This window comes from Lepisosteus platostomus, chromosome 3 (assembly GCF_059453375.1).
Source record: "Lepisosteus platostomus isolate fLepPlt1 chromosome 3, fLepPlt1.hap1, whole genome shotgun sequence".
NCBI lineage: Eukaryota > Metazoa > Chordata > Actinopteri > Semionotiformes > Lepisosteidae > Lepisosteus > Lepisosteus platostomus.
Window position 1 is genome coordinate 23,265,949 of NC_142613.1, and position 19,341 is coordinate 23,285,289.

General features: G+C 37.9%; 1 protein-coding gene across 1 annotated transcript; it reads right to left on the reverse strand.

Annotated features, from left to right (window-relative positions):
* Window positions 1-1,245: 1,245 nt before the first annotated feature.
* cdc5l (CDC5 cell division cycle 5-like (S. pombe)) lies at window positions 1,246-19,341 on the reverse strand. The gene is made up of 16 exons (XM_088624968.1): window positions 19,153-19,341; window positions 18,333-18,436; window positions 15,689-15,850; window positions 14,584-14,711; window positions 14,393-14,492; window positions 12,532-12,750; window positions 12,219-12,363; window positions 11,907-12,095; window positions 11,412-11,560; window positions 10,701-10,863; window positions 10,226-10,390; window positions 9,073-9,153; window positions 8,331-8,573; window positions 7,560-7,757; window positions 3,877-4,089; window positions 1,246-2,433 (listed from the first exon to the last, which is right to left on the reverse strand). Exons 1-16 carry the CDS (start codon window positions 19,195-19,197, stop codon window positions 2,326-2,328), a joined length of 2,412 nt encoding a protein of 803 aa, XP_088481094.1. The 5' UTR covers window positions 19,198-19,341; the 3' UTR covers window positions 1,246-2,325.

Sequence of the window (19,341 nt, forward strand, 5' to 3'; positions counted from 1 at the left end):
CACATTAAGGGCACCGACATCCTTTCTGCTATACTGTAATAAACCTAACCTTATAATTTGTTGTTTAATTTGTGATGGTGTTTTCTACCCAGTGCTCACCATTTGTATTCCACATCTTTTTATCTTGATAATGGCATTGATTGATTCAATTTTAATTTGCACACACAAGAATCCCATAAAATTACAGGTGGAATGGTATTTGAATTAAAGAAAACAGTTCTTAAGTGATATTTAATTCAAACTTTATTTACTCTGAGATGTCTGGCTATATTGTATATTCCTGAAACATAGTCAAGAGACTCATCAGAAATCAAATATCTAAAGAGAAATGGCAAAAAATCACCTGCTTATGTAACCCCAAACTAAAATTTCCCATATTAATAGATTCTGACTGAATAAGAAGTACACTAATGATCTGTAAAATATTGAATAAACTGCATCTAACCTACTGAAGTTTAAACTAAACCTACTGAGGCATGCTTCCTTGTTGTGGTTCTCCGCACACAACAGAACGGCAGACCTGGTTCCAATATCCTTATTGACATCTGGGGGATCTGAAGTTATGTTAATGAAAGCCTGTTTACTCAAAGTGAATAATGGCCTATTTAACCAGTCCAGACCACCCGAGAGGCACACTGTTGGGAGATTCATATGTTAAAGCAGAATATGCACTGCAGGAAATGCTGAAGTCCAAAAGTAAATTTAGAACACGTCTTAAAAAAGAGGAGTAATGAATCACTCAAGTCTGACAACTATCTGTTAACCTGCTGTCTTCAAAACCCCTGCAGAATAAGAGCACACATTCAGTTACGATATATAAATAAACTGCTGAATGGTGCAAAATTGCTTCCAATGAATGATGGCTTATACCATTAATTTCAAATCCTATTTAATATATACAATGGAACTGTTAAAAACACACTAAGGATTAGTTTTGTAGACCCTGATCAGCAATAGTCCTAGACCTGTGTAACTACAATGGTTTTAGCATTAGTGATAATCAGCATCTGTTAAACCACTGTAAGATTTAGTAACACTTTCAAAAAATACAGAATGTTCATTTCGGATTGAAAAATACTAAGACATGTTCATCTGCCAGCTAAACTAAATCTACTTACTGCTTCAAAAATAAAAACAAAAACATAACCAAGAACCAACATTTTTCCTACCTGTCTGAAGGACTATGTCCTTTTTGAATTTTCCTAAAAAACATTCGATTGCATCATGATGAGGCTAGCTGACGGATTTCTGGGAGTTTCACAATTTTGCACTTTATTTCATCTTCAAAGATAACAGCTCAAGTAAAGACTGAAGCATGTAATGAATGATGTAAATTATTAAACCAAGCAATGCTTTGTACTACACATCAATCTTAATGTACAGAAAAACTCACTTATTTAGGATCATCAACACAAAAGGATTCCACATTAAGTCAAGAAGTGAATGTTCCATTGTGAAATATAATTCAGAATATGTCCTCCAGAAGAAGAATTTTAAGAACTGCTCCTCAGTTAGATCTTGCTTGGGGATAAAGTTACATTTTACAGCTTTTTACAAGTGCAGAAGATTCATCTTTAGATTCCTATTCATTAAAGAACAGCAGTGAAACACAATATAGAATTAAAAAAAAACTGATAGGTGACTGACTGGACCAAAACATCACCCATGTTTACTCTCAGCATTTAAGTTCATTTTAATATCATAATTGAAATATTCTTTAAAACAAAGTGCCGCATTTTAGATTGGGGATTAATATAACCTTGGCATTGTATGAAAATCTTCTGTTAAACGAAAGTGAATTTTGAGATAATGTACACTGTACACTCCAGGAATGTTCTAGTCAAGCAAAAAGTAAAGAACCTAAGTCATGGTAAATAGTTTTCCTCATCTACCTTCAAATTCTTTACAAAGTAATATCCATTTTCAAATGATTTTCAAATAAGAATTTAATGATTTTCAAAGCAGAATTTATTACAATAAACAATGTGTTTTAACAATCACTTGTGTTGTTATTGTTGAGGTCAGTCTCCCCATCAGTTACCATAAAAATAATGGACTTTGAAAATTACTGTGAAGTTCTAAAATTACACAGGTAAAAAAAATGAAAACCGTCCAGTAGTTAAAGACAGTGGTCTATAGCCCACTGAAGGAATGTTGGAACAAGCAAGTCCATCAAAACAACATTACTTTTTAATCACAAATTGCAGGGAAAAACAACAACTGCCAAACTTTAGTTGTGTGGCCAGTACAAAAGATAACATTCTTGGGGTACTGAAAGCAATATGCATGCACTACTGGCTCTGTCACTTCTCACAGAAGATTCTTTTAAAACTTGGAGGACGTTAAGGTCTCTTTTTCCAGAAGGAGGTCAGCATATCTCTGCTGAAGCTCCTTCTCTCGCTCCTGCTGCCGCTGGACATCTTCTCTGAGAGCCTGACATGAACAACAGGAGAAATATGTAAAACACTAGTTTTATGCTGTTTCAAACATCTCTGTCTCAAAGGTTAAGGCAATTTCCATAAAACACATTTTATTTCCTTTTAGACAACACTAAAATTAGAGAATTTCATTGGCAGAACAGACATCAGCTATGTGGTTAATTCTCTGCCAACATAGCACTGCAGTGATGTGTGCGCCATCATGGCCATTGTTTCTTTGTATTCTGCTATAGAAGTAACACATTTCTGACTGAAAAGACTTAAATAAATGGAATTCCTAAACAACTAATTGTGCCATAAGATCTCTGTCATTCAGAGAATGCATAATTCATTTTAAAATATAATAATGTTCTCACTGTTCCCAAGCAGGAGAAACAATGAAGGCTGTAAATTGCAAAAAGCTGAAGAACAACTATTTAAATGAATGGTTTTAATACTTTAAATGAATGCTCTTGGTTCACAAGCACATCCGGGACTTGTACTTTATGAAGTGTATTCAAGATGAAATTAGATGTCTAGGAAGTTAATGCAAACTAAAGACAAAATGATTTCTGAGCATACAAATGGTTATTGTTTTCAAAAATACTTTGCTGTACATAGACATTTGTTTTCTTTACCTTTCTCTATTACTTCTTTAGGTTTATATAAGTATATCTTCAAATTTCAAAATATTCTGGAATCACATTCTGTATGGAGTTTGCATGTACGCCTGGGATTTCACTCACCTTTCAAAGTCATACTGCCTAGCTTGAGTTGTCTAAACTGTCTCCATATCTCTGGGGATGTTTGCAATGAACTGGTGATGTCCTATGCAGAGTAAAGCCATGCCTTGCTCCCTGTGCTTCTGCTTTAGAGTTACCTTCACTCTTACCAAGAATACTGTATGTGGCTCTCTGATAATGAATGGATGGAAAGTCAAACAGTTGGCTTATACCCTTCTAAACTGGAATTGCCAGTCTTCACTGAACTTTTCTTACAACTATAACCTTGTAGCACAAGGGTAAAATCACGACTCGTGTACACAGTCCCCCAGACATGCCCATCTGTAACCGAAATGTGTCTTTGGTGTAACAGATGGCCATGTTATGGGTAAGGTCCACTGTGCTTTACAGGAGGGTCTGCACAGATTGGGGGGAGTGATGTGTCCGTCATCATCAACAATGCAGGTCTGCGGGGGCCCAGTAAGTCACAGATGTTGCCGTTGCCTGGCAAGCTGAAGGTATCTTTAGCCAACCCAACCCTGACTGTGCTTGGCCAACTGTACACTGCTACCAGAAGTCTGCACTGTAAAGCTCAACCTGTGCACTATCCATTTGCCTTGAGAGGCTGACTGATCTGTTGTTTTTCGTTTCTATATTTGCTACATGAAACAATGTACTGTTTGTTAAAATCCCTCTTTTTTCATACAGAATAAAGTGAACAAACACAAAGTTTTAACCTCTTGTCTCCTAGGGATGGCGGTGTCCTCATGTTTCTTCAGTTCTTCAAAGGTGCACAGCTCCAGGTGTGCCTGTTCCACTTGATCCCACAGGTCATTCAGCTGTTTTATCAGACCCATGGCTCTGGACTGGTACCCACCCAGCAGGATCTTCATCTTCTTTTCCATTTTTGCAGCCCTTTTTGCCTCCATGGTCATATGGCCTCTATTGATCTATAAAAGGGAAAAGAGTTTCTTTAACGTCTCTGAAAAATCCTGTCCTTAAAAAATAAGATTACACCGTTTACAAAAAAAATAAGTATACAAGCTCCTGACTCCATGAAAAAAAATAATGTTGGTACATCAATCCAAAAATAAAAGATTGATTTTGGACATAATTGCACTTTATGAGAAGTTCAAATAAATGCTGTTTTCTTGGAGTGTGTTTAAAACTGAAGTGTTTAGAGACCCTACAGACGGATTTATTATTAAATACAAGATCTAAACTGATTGGCTATTTGCTAAGATGAATAATAGTGGTTCTGAAATGAGCACATTTTCATAAAGAATCTCCACCTGGCCATTATATAAAGTTATTCTGTCATTCTTCCTCATGCATGGAAATCAGTCACCTTAACAAAAAGAAATTCTAAAAAGCTGACAAACTGAACAAGGTCCAGGGCGAAAGAACCAATCTAGCAATTTATTGTGAGACTTTCATTATTTGCTGTGAATACTGAAACTTGTGATCGTCTAAAAACATTCTAAAAACAACCTCATCTTTAGTATGACAGACTGGATATAGCCGCTATTCCCCCTGAATAATTATTAATCAGCATGCCAGAGAACTACAGATTTCACATTGTGAAATCTGACCTGGCAGGTTCCCTGTATAGGTATTTCTGCAGTGTTTAAAATAAACTTCTAAAAAAAACATAATTATTCTTTATAAAGCAAGCAAGTTCTAAAATCTTACCGAAAAAGTGTTAACATTTTAGATGAGGTTATATTTTAACAACCATGAATATCCAGTTTGTACTGGATATTTCATCTTTTATTTCTTTTTTTATAGCCTTAGTTTTTTCACTACCACAAAACACAGCTCCAACAGTACTGCAACAATGACAGCTTCGAAATAATGTGAAAACGTTTTTGGGGGGGATAAAACGCCACCACATTTCCCATACTGGATTAGTGTTCTTACTGGAACTATAACAAATAAGCATGAATTCCAGTAAATGATGGCTGTTTCACCAATAAAACCCTAACAGCTTGCTTAGCAAGGACTCTGTACCATTAAAATCAAGAAAAAAAAAACAAAACAATAGCCTAGACCATAAACTAAACCATTTCTGCGCTTATAAAGCTGTGTGAAGCGCCCAACCCTGCATTTTCCCCAGAGGACCTGACTCCAGTAGTTAACTCTTCTGACCCCTGGCATTGTTTATTTTCTGTGGCTGGTGTATTTCACCAGGGGTTAGCAAGCTGAGGCCTCAGCTTCCCTTTATTTCTGATTAGGCTACAGATGACAACATTGCGTTTTGAACCAACTGCATAACAAGGTTTAACGATAAATGTGGTTTGCAGCTGCCGCTACTATAAATCGTGTTAATTCTCTGAATGAAGCCACTGCAGCCCCCTGCTCCCCCCAGCCCCCTTCTTAGAAGTAGCTGCTATGTGAATCGATTCCAAGTCGCCACCCTCTTTTCCATGCCAAGAAATATTAAACAAACGCACCCTTTGTGAATCGCTTCGTTGATTAACTGAAACTTAGCCATATGTGCCCTCAGTAACACATGCTTGAGGAGCACTTTCTTTGGTGCCAGTTTTCTACTTGATTTAAAAAAAAAAATCTGTGACAGTTTAAGATGCTTTACTTTCCCTAATGGAAGCTAAATTTATCTTTATATCATTCCCCAAGTCACTACATGTAGAAAGCTGGTTGGTATCTGCTGCGTAAGGTAACAAGTGTGATTTAAAAAAAAAAACATTTATCAAATTCTGAAATCACTGAAGAAAAATATCCACAGAGCTTAGGGAACAAAGAAAAGATTCAAATGTTTAATGTATAATAGATGATCGTTCAGTCTAACAGGCAAAGAAAGCAGAAACACTAAGTACACGCTTCAGTTTATTTAGGCACGCAATGTTCTATTACACTCATTGTAAAACCGCATGGTCACATTCTTGAATTTCAAAACCTACTTAGAGAAGATTTTGGCAAAGCATTTTTAAGGTTACAATCATTTCTATCCTGAAATGATGGAAATAAAACTCAGTCAACGGTATTTTGATTTTTGTATTTTAGACGTTTTGTAGAAGAACACGGAATTTTTCCATATTCCAGTCTGGAGTAGCTATTTAACTCTACTCGCTAGTAGACTTTCACCATCAGGAACCCAGCTTTCAACTGTACTGTGAATTGCACTGTTGAAGAAAGGATGTCTTTAAAAAGCATGACCACATCTTCTTCCATAAGCACTTCATACTTAACATTTTACTGAATTAGCTCCGTGTGAGGCCTCCAACTGTAAGTTGAACCCAAGACTGTTGGTTGACTCATTGTTTATACTGCCCTACAAAGTCTAATAGGGAATTAACTATATTTCAATTAAAACATTATAATATGAATTTTATTTAGTTTCTTAAATGAATGTTTTACAGCCCTCAAGAAGAATGTTATGGAGAGGACCAAAAAAATAATGTTTTGAACAACACCAAAAAAGCCTACACATCAACGCTGAGTGCTTTTCTATGAGATTTGGGTGGAAAACCTATTACACTAAGCAGTCTTACTTAAACATGAAAGATAAAGCAGCATGTTTCTTCACAGGTCCTTCCACTCAAATTCAAGTCACTCACAGGATGAATTCTAAAAACATGGGCTATGCTGCACCCTACTGGAGAAACCATGCAAACACTCTACAATTAGGAACAAATAGTAATAGGTTTATTTCATGCTGAAAAGAGAAGAAAACACAATGTTTCGACCGTGGAGCCTTCTTCAGGTGTGAGAAAGACAGCACTGTAAGCAAAGGTAATGTAGCATAGGAGGACAAAAGCTGGGAGAGAGGAGGGGCGGGAGGCAGGAGCAGGGGACAGACAGAGTGGCCAATCAGGTAGTGTGAAGTCAGGATAGGTGAAGAGAAGTGTGAAATGAAACCAAAAATGAACAGAGAGAATTTAGAAAAAAATTAGTCTGTCGTGTGATCCTAGCTGCAGGATAATTTTAGTTTCTGTAGACTTTGTGGGAGTTAGGAAAATCATCTTTGAGAACACAGACGGAGAGATCAATGTGATCATGGCTTACAGCCCTATCTTTCTCACACCTGAAGAAGGCTACATGGCTGAAACGTTGTATTTTCTTTCTTCTCTTTTCAGCATGGAATAAACCTATTACTTGTTCCTTTGCAACCTACGCATGCTGACGCAGCTACCCACCTGAACTACTTCACTCTACTATTAGTATTTGTACTAAATCAAGTTATCACCTATGTCCTTTAAATAAGATAGTTTTTTTTTATTAATTATTTGAAATCAATTACTCCTTTAAGGGGTTTTCTATATGTCATAAAACATGGTTAAAAAACACCTACTCTTCATTATTTAGATTTTTTCAATGGTTTTGAACTCTTGAACTGATACAGGAATTATGTTTGCAATAGTTACAGCTCCCACGCCTCTAAAAATACAGCACCACTCACCTCCAGTTTCTTCTCCAGGGATTCAATCCTGTCCTTTTTGCTAGCCAGGTTGGCACGTGTGTAACGGCCTTGCCCAGCAAGGTACAGCACTTGGCTATAGCACTCCTCCCACACCTGGTTGTAGGCTTCAATGGAGAGATCCCCATGGTTCATGCCATGCTTCACTACCTCCATCTCTTGTGCCAGCAGCTCGTCAGCCTGCAAGAGCAATGCCATCATTAAGAGGAAGAGGCTACACGCCCCTTCTAAATTATTAATGCAATTATTAATGCTATGATTATTGATTATGAATGCGATTAATAGTCATAGCCCCCTTGCATTATGCCTGCCCCTCCCACCCTTAAAAACTTTCCAGATTATCCTGAAGCATTGCAATAAGAAGACAGAACCTTTCTCCAAATGAGAATTTGTAACAGGCTTGAGGTCAGTTTCTGCTAACCAATTCCAATTACTTATCTACATTCACAGAATTGAAATTGAAAAGCTGGCATAGATTCCAACTTTGGTTTGCATGCATCTGATTTATTCAGCTATTCACTATCTTCTGTATAGGAGCTGTTCTCCTGTATGGTTTTTTAATTCAACTACTGATCTACTCTACACATCAAGACACTTCCAAATGCATTTGATTGCCAGGAAAAGGGGGAAGGGGAACGACTAATATCGACTCTAATATTGTGAAACTTCTTGCATATTACCCAGCACAACTTGCAAATTAACAACCTTACTAGTACAATTAAGTAATACCAAGAAAACAAAGACACTGCTCACCTTCTTGAGGTCTTCTTCAGAAAACTTTTCACACACGTTGTGTTCCAGATATGCTATGTGTTCTGCATTATTTGAGCTAGATCCTGCACCTTTGCCTTTTTTGGCTAAAGTGTCTGCATAGGGATGGTGGAGGCTATCAAAGTGAAGCATTGTGATCATTTCTTTCTTTATCAGCTCTTCACCCTTCTGCAGCTCTGTTAAAGGTGGTTCCACATTCAGAGGTCTTAGAATGGTCTCGTTTACCTGCATGTGTCAAGGAAATTACAATTTAGCTCTCCAGACTTCAATGCAAAAGAACACTTTCATACAATATAAAATGACAAATCAATATCCAGACATATTTTTAGATCCTCACTGTGGAGATTTTAAGAAACATGCAGTATGAAAGTATACAAAACCTTGTAACCGAAAATGCTTAACAAACCTTTACAACTTCTATACAGACTCTAAAATGTTTTATGCATTTTTATATTGGAAGTACCTTTCATGTAACTTCTACAACGAGGCAGCGACAGAAGTCTGACAGCAGGGAGACTAGTCAGAAACAAACCATTATGACTTCCCCATATTGTTTTCAGTAATTTGTAACATTTGTAGTATCTAAACATTAAATAAGAATTACCAGACGCATCAACCCAAATGCGTACGAAAACGTTCACAACACAAAACCTTCACTGTCAATGAAATGACAGTTGCTCTGGATGGTGAACAAAAGGTAAGAAGGTGAGAAGACCAAACTCACCTCAGAGGGTCTAGGTAGGTTCCGTTGTACAGCCGTGTGCCTCTGCTTCAATTCCCTCTCGCGCTCAGCTTTTCTTAGTAACTACAAATCACAAGAAAGATGTCAGTGTGTATCAAAAGCTATAATCCCTATTCTCTCTATAAAAGTCAATTACCTCACTTGACTGCTATGACCTTTTCTCAACATAAAGGATAAAGAAATTGAGGCAAATCTTTGACTTTTCATATGACAAGCCTCAAAGTGCCTAAAACCTCAAATGAAGGGAGACTGTAACTGATTGTGTTGTGCCTGTGGTACAAGCTGAAGACTTGACCCAAACTCAACCAACCCCAGCACCGCTCGGCAATGGGCACTGAAACCAGATTTAAACCAGTCTGTCTGGAATTCAAGGCTCAATCTGTGCTCCAACTGTGTGTCTTTAATTACCTAAACTATCTACATGCCCAGAGTTAAATGCTCAAAGCATCTGTATTAATACTACAAAGGAATCTATCAAGGTGAAATAAGGGATTATAAACCAACAGTAGGGTTAAAACAGTGCAAATGTTACACACGTGCACACAGAAACAGCATTTTGTTACAAAATGAACATTAATGGAATGTACAAACACAAACAGCAGAATACTAATTTTATTTTAGAATTATGCTAATCTCAAACAGGCATAGTCCATTTTCATTTTTTCTACTTTTGGCAAAACCTCAGTGATTTAATGAAGATTAAGCATGCCTAATCCAAAAAACATTGTATGCATACTAGAGAACTAAGCCTAAAAGGAGAAAACGTACCATTACAAATTGAAATTTGATAAAAAAACAAAAGAAAATTCATTTTTAGGACAAAGGAATATCTCTGAAAAAACAAAATGCTGATCTTAAGATACTGCTCTCAGTTAAACATATATATCTTTGGGACAATTATGAGTGCAGTTTTCTCTAAAACTACACTTCCATTGTTGTCTTAAAGACTATCCAATTTTAGTACTCATAGTCCTAAAAGAATTAGTATTTTGATAAACATATATATATATATCAATTTTGCACGGATGAATCAATTGAAGTAAATGCAACCAGGTGTAAATACCTGGTGAAATTAACTTCTGTGTAAGCAGAATGATAAGGGAAAAAGGCCTTTAGATTTAACATGGTTGCTAACCTGCTTGCGCTGTTCAATGTCTGCAGCATCCTCTACAAAAGTCTCATCAGTTTCATGTTCTTCCAGCTCCTTTTCGGCATTCTCCGGAAGGACAATCTCAAAGTCATTTTTAGGTGCTGGTAAAGACATCAAGCCCATTTTCAGCTGCTCGCGGGATTCTCTTTCCTAAGGGGGATGAAATAAATGACAATTGTGAAAAAATATGCCTACTCTACGGCATACCATATAATCTAAGTGTTCAAGCAGTAAAAAGTCCTTTTTACTTCCCTCATCTGCAAAATATAAATTACTATAGGAAACAAGGAATTCTGTCAAATGTGATCAAGATCACCCATTACTGTGCACGTTCCACAGAAGCAGAGTGTAAATTTGCCAGTTGCATTTGTATGACTAGACTATTTAATATTAAATAAACTCAGAACCGTGACTGTTGAAATCTGTAAACCACCGGTGTCTGTGACCTATTCAGACATACCAGGTGCTTTGCGTAGGACGGATCATTAAAATCCACCATTCCATCCTCTGCATTGATGTTGAGTTTGTCGCGCAGGGGAGTTCTTCCAGGAGTGACTCCTACAGAAGCTTTGGGAGTGAGTCCACCACGGGGTGTCAGGCCTTCTGACCCATGAGAAGGCGTCCTAGAGAGAATAAACAAAGGCGGGCCGTTTAAAAAATGTCCAATCTTCATAGGAATGGGTATGTGCCACCTCAAAATCAATATGTATTTTTCACACACAACCATATTAATTCAGCTCTAGTTGCCCCTGGGGTTCCACAAAATTGTTAAAGATGCATTTTTTTAAAGAAACAAACAACCCCCCTTAAATTTAGCTTTAGTATTCACTGTAGATCTTTACACTATGAGGTGCCTTTAAAAACATGCACAGGGGGTCCTATAATGCCATCACAAATAACCCTAGAAATCATTAAGCTTTGATAAATTTTTATACACTCATCCTTAGAAAGAACAGGGGTATTTCTTGAACAGAAGATCTTGCTTACACATTAAATATTGGGGGAGTTTGATTTTCACTACAATTACATGTTGGTTCTTCAAACATATATGTTGTTCTTCAGCTAAATAATTTCACAATGCCCTGTATAATAACACATTTTACCAGAAACCCACAGGAAAGGAAGTAGCTTGCTACAAAAGGCTGTGTAGAATGGGCAGATACAAACATACCTGAAGGGGGTGGCCAGTACTGTGTTAGGTGTCTGCACAACCTGTCTCTGAGGGGTGACTCCAGAAAAGTCACTTTCGTGAAGAGGGGTGTTCAAGCCACCTTTCAAAGGGGTGTCCACATTCGTCAGGGCCATAAGGTTTTGAGCTTCCTGTGCAAGATTCAAAGTATGTACTTCTCAACATGGGTGCTCTGATTGTCATCATTATTGGACGCAAAGAGTTATCTGCCCATTAGGTACAAAAAGAAACTGAGCTGCATTTCTGAGGCAAGAGCTTGCACAGGTTAAATTTCTGAATGACTGCAAATTAAGCATTGCTAACAGCATTTCATATTTAGGCTTTGATCTAAAAAAAATATTCTGCTCCCTACCAGACTCAAACAGCTCCCACTAAAACCAAGAAAATCAATGAGCCAGACTGTCAGCCCGCATTTCATCACAGTTTTACGCCATTTTGACACCCTCATTCCAGAGTTTGGAAGTCTGTGCTGCTTACCTGCAGAATCCTGTCCTGAGCAGCAGGGGTTTTGGGAGTGCGCAGTGCCATGGCATTATTAGTAACGTTATATTCTGACAAAAGAGCACTGGAAGCCGAATTTGTGATTCCTGACTCCTCAGCTGTCTGACGAGCAATCTCGCTGGCCTGTCCAAGTTTAACAACTTCCTCCAGTTCTGAGTCAGAAATCTGGAAGGAAAGAAGGCAACAACAAAAAATAATAAAATGAAGAAAAAGATAGCACATAATACAAATTTCCCACTAATAATCTCTAATTTCACTCAACCACAGTACATAAATGGAGACACATACCTGGGGTGCTGGAAGGACTAACTTGCTTCTTTTCTTTGTGAACTCTGATACACCACTGGTCTGCAGAATGGCTGATGGGAGATCTGACTCCTTCTTCTTTTTTATCTTCTGCCTGTCTTTCTTACGCTCTCTATCCTCTTTTTCGCTGCCAGAAACAATATATTTAATATCACAATGAAAAGATGTTTTATGGTCCATCAGCTTTTTTTTTTTTCAATTTAAACTAACAAAACTCTTTCACACTGAGCACATCACTGACAGAACTACTTTTCTTTTACACACATAATCTGACAGGTAACTTATTTTTACTCACAATCTCAGATCTCCATCAAGGTGCTGCTGACGTAACCTCTTAAAGTCTGGCTCCAAGGCCTCATAGTTCTCCATGGATGTATCAAAGAATCCAGGAGCAGGTTTCTTCTCAAAGGGGATCTCAGCATTGTAATCCACCCCTCTTTTCTTCTTCCTCTTCTTCTGTATCTCAATGCCTGCAGCCCGCAGTTCCCGGCGCTTCTGAAGAGCAGCAAGACGCCTAGACATCAGAAACAGGTGCAGAAAGACACAGGTTAAGCAACTTCCTATTAAAACTGAATCAGGATAGCTTGCTTACCTGTTTAAAATACTACAGGAATGTACTAGTGCAAACTGAATGAATTAAAGTGAATTGTGATATACAACCAAGCAATGGTGGCCATGTACCATTGTATAAGACATTGCAAAGCCTAACTGAGTAATTCTGTATTAAAAAGTAACTCTATATGGCATGGAACATCGTATGTCATTGGCTTTTTTCTTTATATGCTTTTATATCTGTTCCAGCACAACTCTTCTAAGACATTATAGGGAAAGCCTTTCCAAAAAAAAAATCTATGCAGGTTTTTTTATTAACAATAAACTTAAAGCATTCTTACTGCTTTATGCAGTGCTCTGCTGCCATTGGAAAACAGGCCGCAAGTCAAACGGCAAATGATACATGTTTTGGAAAATACGAGTCAGTGCTTCTATCAACGTTACTTTCATTGACAGTGATGATCATCACTTCAATCAACAGTTCAACAGTGTCCCAATACACAGCTCCAGTGAGACACTGGCAAAACCTTTTTCAGAATATCCTAGCATATTTAAGATATTATATACTCATTGATGTGGCTATATGTCAAACTCATGTTTCCTCGTATTTCTTATTGTATATTGTTTCATTAACAAGGAATGCAATTTTGTGTATCCACACTTTATATTTTAAAATTATCTGCATCTCCATTAGACTCTGGACAGTCTTTGTGCTTTCACCACTGAGCAGCCCTCCATACACTCTCTCCCATGGTAACTTTTATACTACACAAACCGTTACGTTTACGACATATATAATGTCACATAACGTGCCACAGTATATAGCATGTATGGTTAAAAAACATAAGTAACCCTCCTCTAATATGACAATTAAAGTACATAAGTTAATTAAAATAACACCAATCAACTAAAACCCCTCCTCTGTGTCCAGTAGATGCTTGCACTTTCTCTCTGCCTTCCTAGATATTTCCCTGCTCCATGATTACCGAGCCCCATTGTAATGAAGTGTTATAAAACTGTCGTCTCCAGCCTGTCAGTCCCCATGTAACCGACAGAACCAGAAGGCTCACTCACTAGGTAAATTTGTCTTACAATTGTAAACATTTGTACGGTTTATTCAAAAGTTGCATTTAACCATGTTCAAAGGGGTCTTCACATATTCAATCTTCAGCTCGGTTTCATCCTGATCTGCTCTTCTTCCCTTCCATCCCCGTTGGCCAGACCAAATCATGAATAAGCGAAATCGCAAATGTTAAATTCGCAGACGTTGAGACTCTACTTCGCTACATATACAGCTATGCATCTAGTTGTTAAATAACCTCCCTATTTTCCAAAACGTCTCATATTTACCAAACAGCGATTTTCAAAAGGAAACCTCAGATTTGGCAAAGGAAATTCAGTATGCTGAAATGCAAACATAATACTTTTACGGTATTATTTCAAGACTGCAAAGAAGAGCAATTCAAGCTTTTTAAGCTTTGTCTAAAACCTGCCTTGCATTATTTAGCTCTGTTCTGGCTTATATTTTAATAAGCACGCATCACTTGCTGATTGGCCCTTACAGATTTAAGCGCTTACCAACTGTTCCCTAGACAATTTATTACCTTGCTTCCTCCAGTTGCTTCTCTCTTGCTTTTCTCTTGGCCTTTTTCCCTTGAGTGTTGGCTAAACGAGCTCGGGCCTCTGAAAGCATCTCAAGCTCATCTGAAAAAACACAAATGAAAGGACTTGGCTCAGATCAGGTATTGCATGTTGCAAGACATTCATCCACAGGCTTGATCAATTTCAGCTTTACCTTCATCCATGTCCACAGGGTCAGGCCTAGCAGGCTTGGTCTCTGGGTTGGGGTCAATTTCTCCAGGTTTGAGTTTACGGGGGTCATCTGCAGTATCCTCTTCATTGTCCCTCTGAGCTGCTTTATCACTATATGACAAAATATGGTTAAGCCTATTTTGTTCCACTATTGTAGAACGTAGAAATAAAGCAGCTAATAAAATCTAAAAACATAATTGGGAAAGCGTGTCAAGGGATATTAAAACTATACAAGACATTCGACAGACCATATGAAATACTATGTACAATTCTGTGTGGAATGTTACAAACTTTTTTATTTAATATCTGTTCAAAGCCAGACAAGAAGGTTTTTCCTCTCGCTTAAATGAATGTCTTACAGACAGATTTAAAGATATGAATATGTTTCATCTTGAACAGAGGAGACTGTAGCAGGATTAGATACAACTATTTAAATCCTGAAATAGTAATTGGCACATTTTCAAATGTCAGAGGGAGACTTCACAACCAAACAGTGAAACATGGACCCAAGGATGCAAATGACTAAAACTAAGAGAACCACTTTTTGCCCTGAAATCAGTGAACATTTATTTATGTAAAGGGCTATGAGTATTGGGAAAAACAACCAATTGTAGAAGCAGATTTTCAGGGGTACTTAAAGACCCCAGAAATAAGAATCAGCTGGCAAAATGCTTGATTCAACAATGTACAAATAAATCAAGATTAACCACAAGCCTCTTTATAAGCTACTCGACTATATTTATGAAAACACTGTGCCCAATTATTGCAAATATCTCCTGTAAGGTGCTGCTTGTAACAAGCAGAAAGCTTTTGTGAGCCATTTTACATCTTTGATTTAGCCTGTATAACATGGAAAAATTCAATATAATCTTAACAGCGCTTTCTTACACAAAATAGGAGTCATCTTATAAACTTACTCAATGGTGCATTTAAGAAATTAGCAGCACTTCTTACTTAATCTTTACCCCTGCCTTAATAATTTCTGTTGTGATGGAAAATCTGCTTCTTTTTGTTTTAGCAGCACCCATCACTGTTATCTTTGAACAACACTAGCTATTTGTTTTAAGGGAATCAGTGAGCCAACTTACAGCAAAAACTCATAGTGCTCCAGACACTGAGCAGCAGTTCTGCCAATGATAGGAGCAATGGTTCTCCACTGCGTGGGCATCAGCTTTGCCAAGTGAAGGAGCTTCTCCTCTTCCTCACGTGACCATTCTGTCTTCTTTATGCTTGGGTCAAGCCACTCGTACCTGTTTGAGACAATATAAAGGTACCACAGTATTACCGCACAGCAAAAAACAACACAACTATCCCAGCACACTTCCACTCCCTGCTGGACATTGTTTCTGCGCTAAATTTTTTGTTTTATTTCCATAGTCATGTTTTTGTAGCTTCAGCAAATGTTGATTAAGCCTCCAAACCTGATATATTTAATGCCTAAGCAATTAATCAACAAATTCTAAACACATGGAACAATCTACTTATGATCAATTAAAAATAGGTGAGCGTATAAATTAAGCCATTAGGAGGTCCTCTGAAAAAAAGTTATCAAACCCTTCAGGCCTAAAGGACCAGAGTGCCCTTAAATGAACAAATCAATTGCTTAATTAATAAACAACATCCAAGTGTTTAAAAGAGCTAGGGATTTAATGAAATCTATAACACTAAGTGGACTGGGACACTCCAAGACAAGGGCTAAAGACTACAGCATTCAATAAAAGAAAAACAGTGCATGAAAATTAAGTTATAAGGGCGTTTTGCTCTCTTTCAATTAATTTTGCTGTATACCCACCCAACATGGAAATGCCAATTGTGTATTTCTGAGGTCTTGGCATAGCAACTGCACACAAGGGAGAATAAGGAGTAGCAGGCAGTTTCTTCCCTACCTTAGGATCAGAGCTGACTGCATGATCTGTTAGAGACAGCCACACAAGTCTGCATGTCCCTGGAACACCACAGGGCCTACCAAAGACCTTCCAAGAGCTCTTGCCAGCTAATCCCAACCTTACGCTTTCCAGCTGTGAGTCAACTGTGCTCCATCACTTGGGAAATCCTGGTCTCAGATGGTTAATGGCATGACCCTTGCTCGATCCCAAGATACCTAGGTTTTAGAACTCAATCTGCACTTATGCAAACCCCTTTACTGGTTGAGCACCCTTAACACTGTGCTTTTGACCATTAAAGCCAATCTGGTAAGGATAACTGCCAAATATAACACTAGTGCAGCACAGAGAATGCATGAGTACTGTTACACAAACTACTGGATGTGATAACTGATGACAGATGTTAACAGAAGCATGAGGGATGCTCTTTTACGTATTATAGTTTTGCATGCTTACACATTTATGAAGCTTTATCTTAAATAACAGCCATTTTCTAAGTGTTGCTTCCAATTCAGGGTTACAGGGGAGCCAGAGCCTATCCCAACAAGGAACGGGTGAAAAGGTAGGGTAAATTTTGGATGGCACGCCAGTCCAACACAGGGCGGACAGACAAAAAAATAGACATGTACCCATGCACGTACACCAGGACCAATATTACTAAGTTCACCTACTAGTATGTTTTTAGATTGTGGGAGCAAACTGGAGCAACCAGAGGCAACCCACAAGAACAGGGAGTTAACATAAAAAGCCCATGTAGATATCACTCCAGGTCTTGAATAGACCCCAGGGCCCCCAGAACTGCAAGGCAGCAATGCTAACCTCTGGGCCACTATACTGTTCTATTTTAGATAACATATTTTCTAAAAACATTTAAATGATTACATGCGAACGTTCGAAAACATTTTTAAAAGTTTCCGCAGGAGGACAACCAAATTGATTAAAATGTGAGGCAGAGTGGTCTCAAGACTGTTCCAATTCCAGCAGATGAGAAGATGATCAGGGCACCTGGTGTCAGCGAAGTGGTGTCAGGGCTAGTGACACATTCTATGACATGCTAAAGGGCGTTGTCAAATGGCTTGCTGCTGTTCGTTTTTAATCAGAACTTTAGTATTGCTATACTAGAGAAGGAAAAGCACTAGAGGTACTCCACGTTCCTAGTCATTGTGCTACTAACTGCCATGATTAGCTCAGCATTGCCAATCATTAGTTTTTCATTGCAATGGGCATGGAAGCCAGAGTTCCTAGAGTAAAACCATGTGAACACAGGTAGCATTCAAAACATGCTCACATAATGTGCCCTAACACAAAATCCAACCCAGAACCTTAAGGCTAAGCCTCAGCAGTGTTAAGTGCTAACTGCAGTGCTAGGTTAGCTAAGCTAAGTGCTAACTGCTACACCACCCTGCCTCCAATTTGGCAGTGCTCCTCCACAGATGTAGATGTCTGCAGGCCACCAAAACTGACCTTCACAACACTAAAGGGTGCACAAGTAGAACAAGCATTTAGCTGAAATTACATAAAAATAGCTTTTTTTAAAATAATGTGCCTATAAGACCTCACACCCGCAGAAGGCTACAGAAGCCAAAAACATTGTGTTTCCTTTCTTTCTTTTCAGCATGGAATAAACCTTTAACTTGTTACTTTAAGACCTTTTAGAAGTGTTTTTTGGAATTCTTACAGACAACACCTACCATCGCAAGTGGGAAAAAGCTATTACAACCTACTGTACTCTTACAGCAAAGCATTCGATATTAAAAAGCCCTGAGTGAATCAAACAAGAATACGTTAGTGTTAGAATCAAAGATTTAACCCTACAGTGCTACTCCAGCTCATGAAAGCCTGTACTCACCATCGGGCTTTGCACTGTTTTGCAGACTTTCTGTGCAACAGTGAGGCAATCCGAGACCATTGGTTTTTGCCATATTTCATAACCGCTGCTTTAAGGATTTCATCCTAAAATTAAAGGAACAGGGTGCATTTTTAGGCTCATTTCTTTACGAGATAATATACGTAAGACAAATTTAAGCTTGACACTACTGGCAAATGTTATACCTGATGTACAAAAACAAAAAAGAACTGTTAGTATTAGCTGTTTTTTTCTCCAAATGGTTAAACAAATTAAATGTTTTAACAAATCGGAAATTATTAAAGTAGCTAACAGCAAACTCGTGGTCAGCAGTAGATCAAACAACATTTCATCAGCATGTTTTAGTTAACTTACGTTGGTGTTACCGTACAGTACTATAACGTGGCTAGGTCTCCGCTAGAACCAACATCATCATGGTATTTTTTCTATGTTTTCTCAACACAATCGCAGTTTATTGGATACCCTTAAAACACACTTAATTTAAGATATAAAGAAATAAATCAAACGTTTTGGAATTCCATAACATGCCACAATTCAACGAAAAGCACAAAATAGGTAAAACTGATCTGAAGCTGACTAGTTGCACATCACTGAACTTAGGCCATGAATTTTGCGAGCAATAGGTAAGTATTGGCAGTAGCTAGATGTAACTCATGAAACATGATCAGATCACAGGCAAACAGGAAAATCATTCTAACTTATGTTATCCCGATAGCAAAAATAAAAATTACACATAACTATAATCTGTACTTCAATGTTTTCATTTGCCATGCCAAGCTATAAAATAAGGCCGTTACATTACCTCGGTATTTCGCCACACACCACCTTTGATCATAATACGCGGCATGTTTAAAGTTAAATGTTAATATTTCAAGCTCCTGGAAAGAAAGAAAAATAAAATAAAACAAAAATAAAAGATTCAAGGATATACTATCCACAGAACGATCGTGCTGCACAGTTTCAATATGGCTCCTCTAGCTAATGCGCCTCA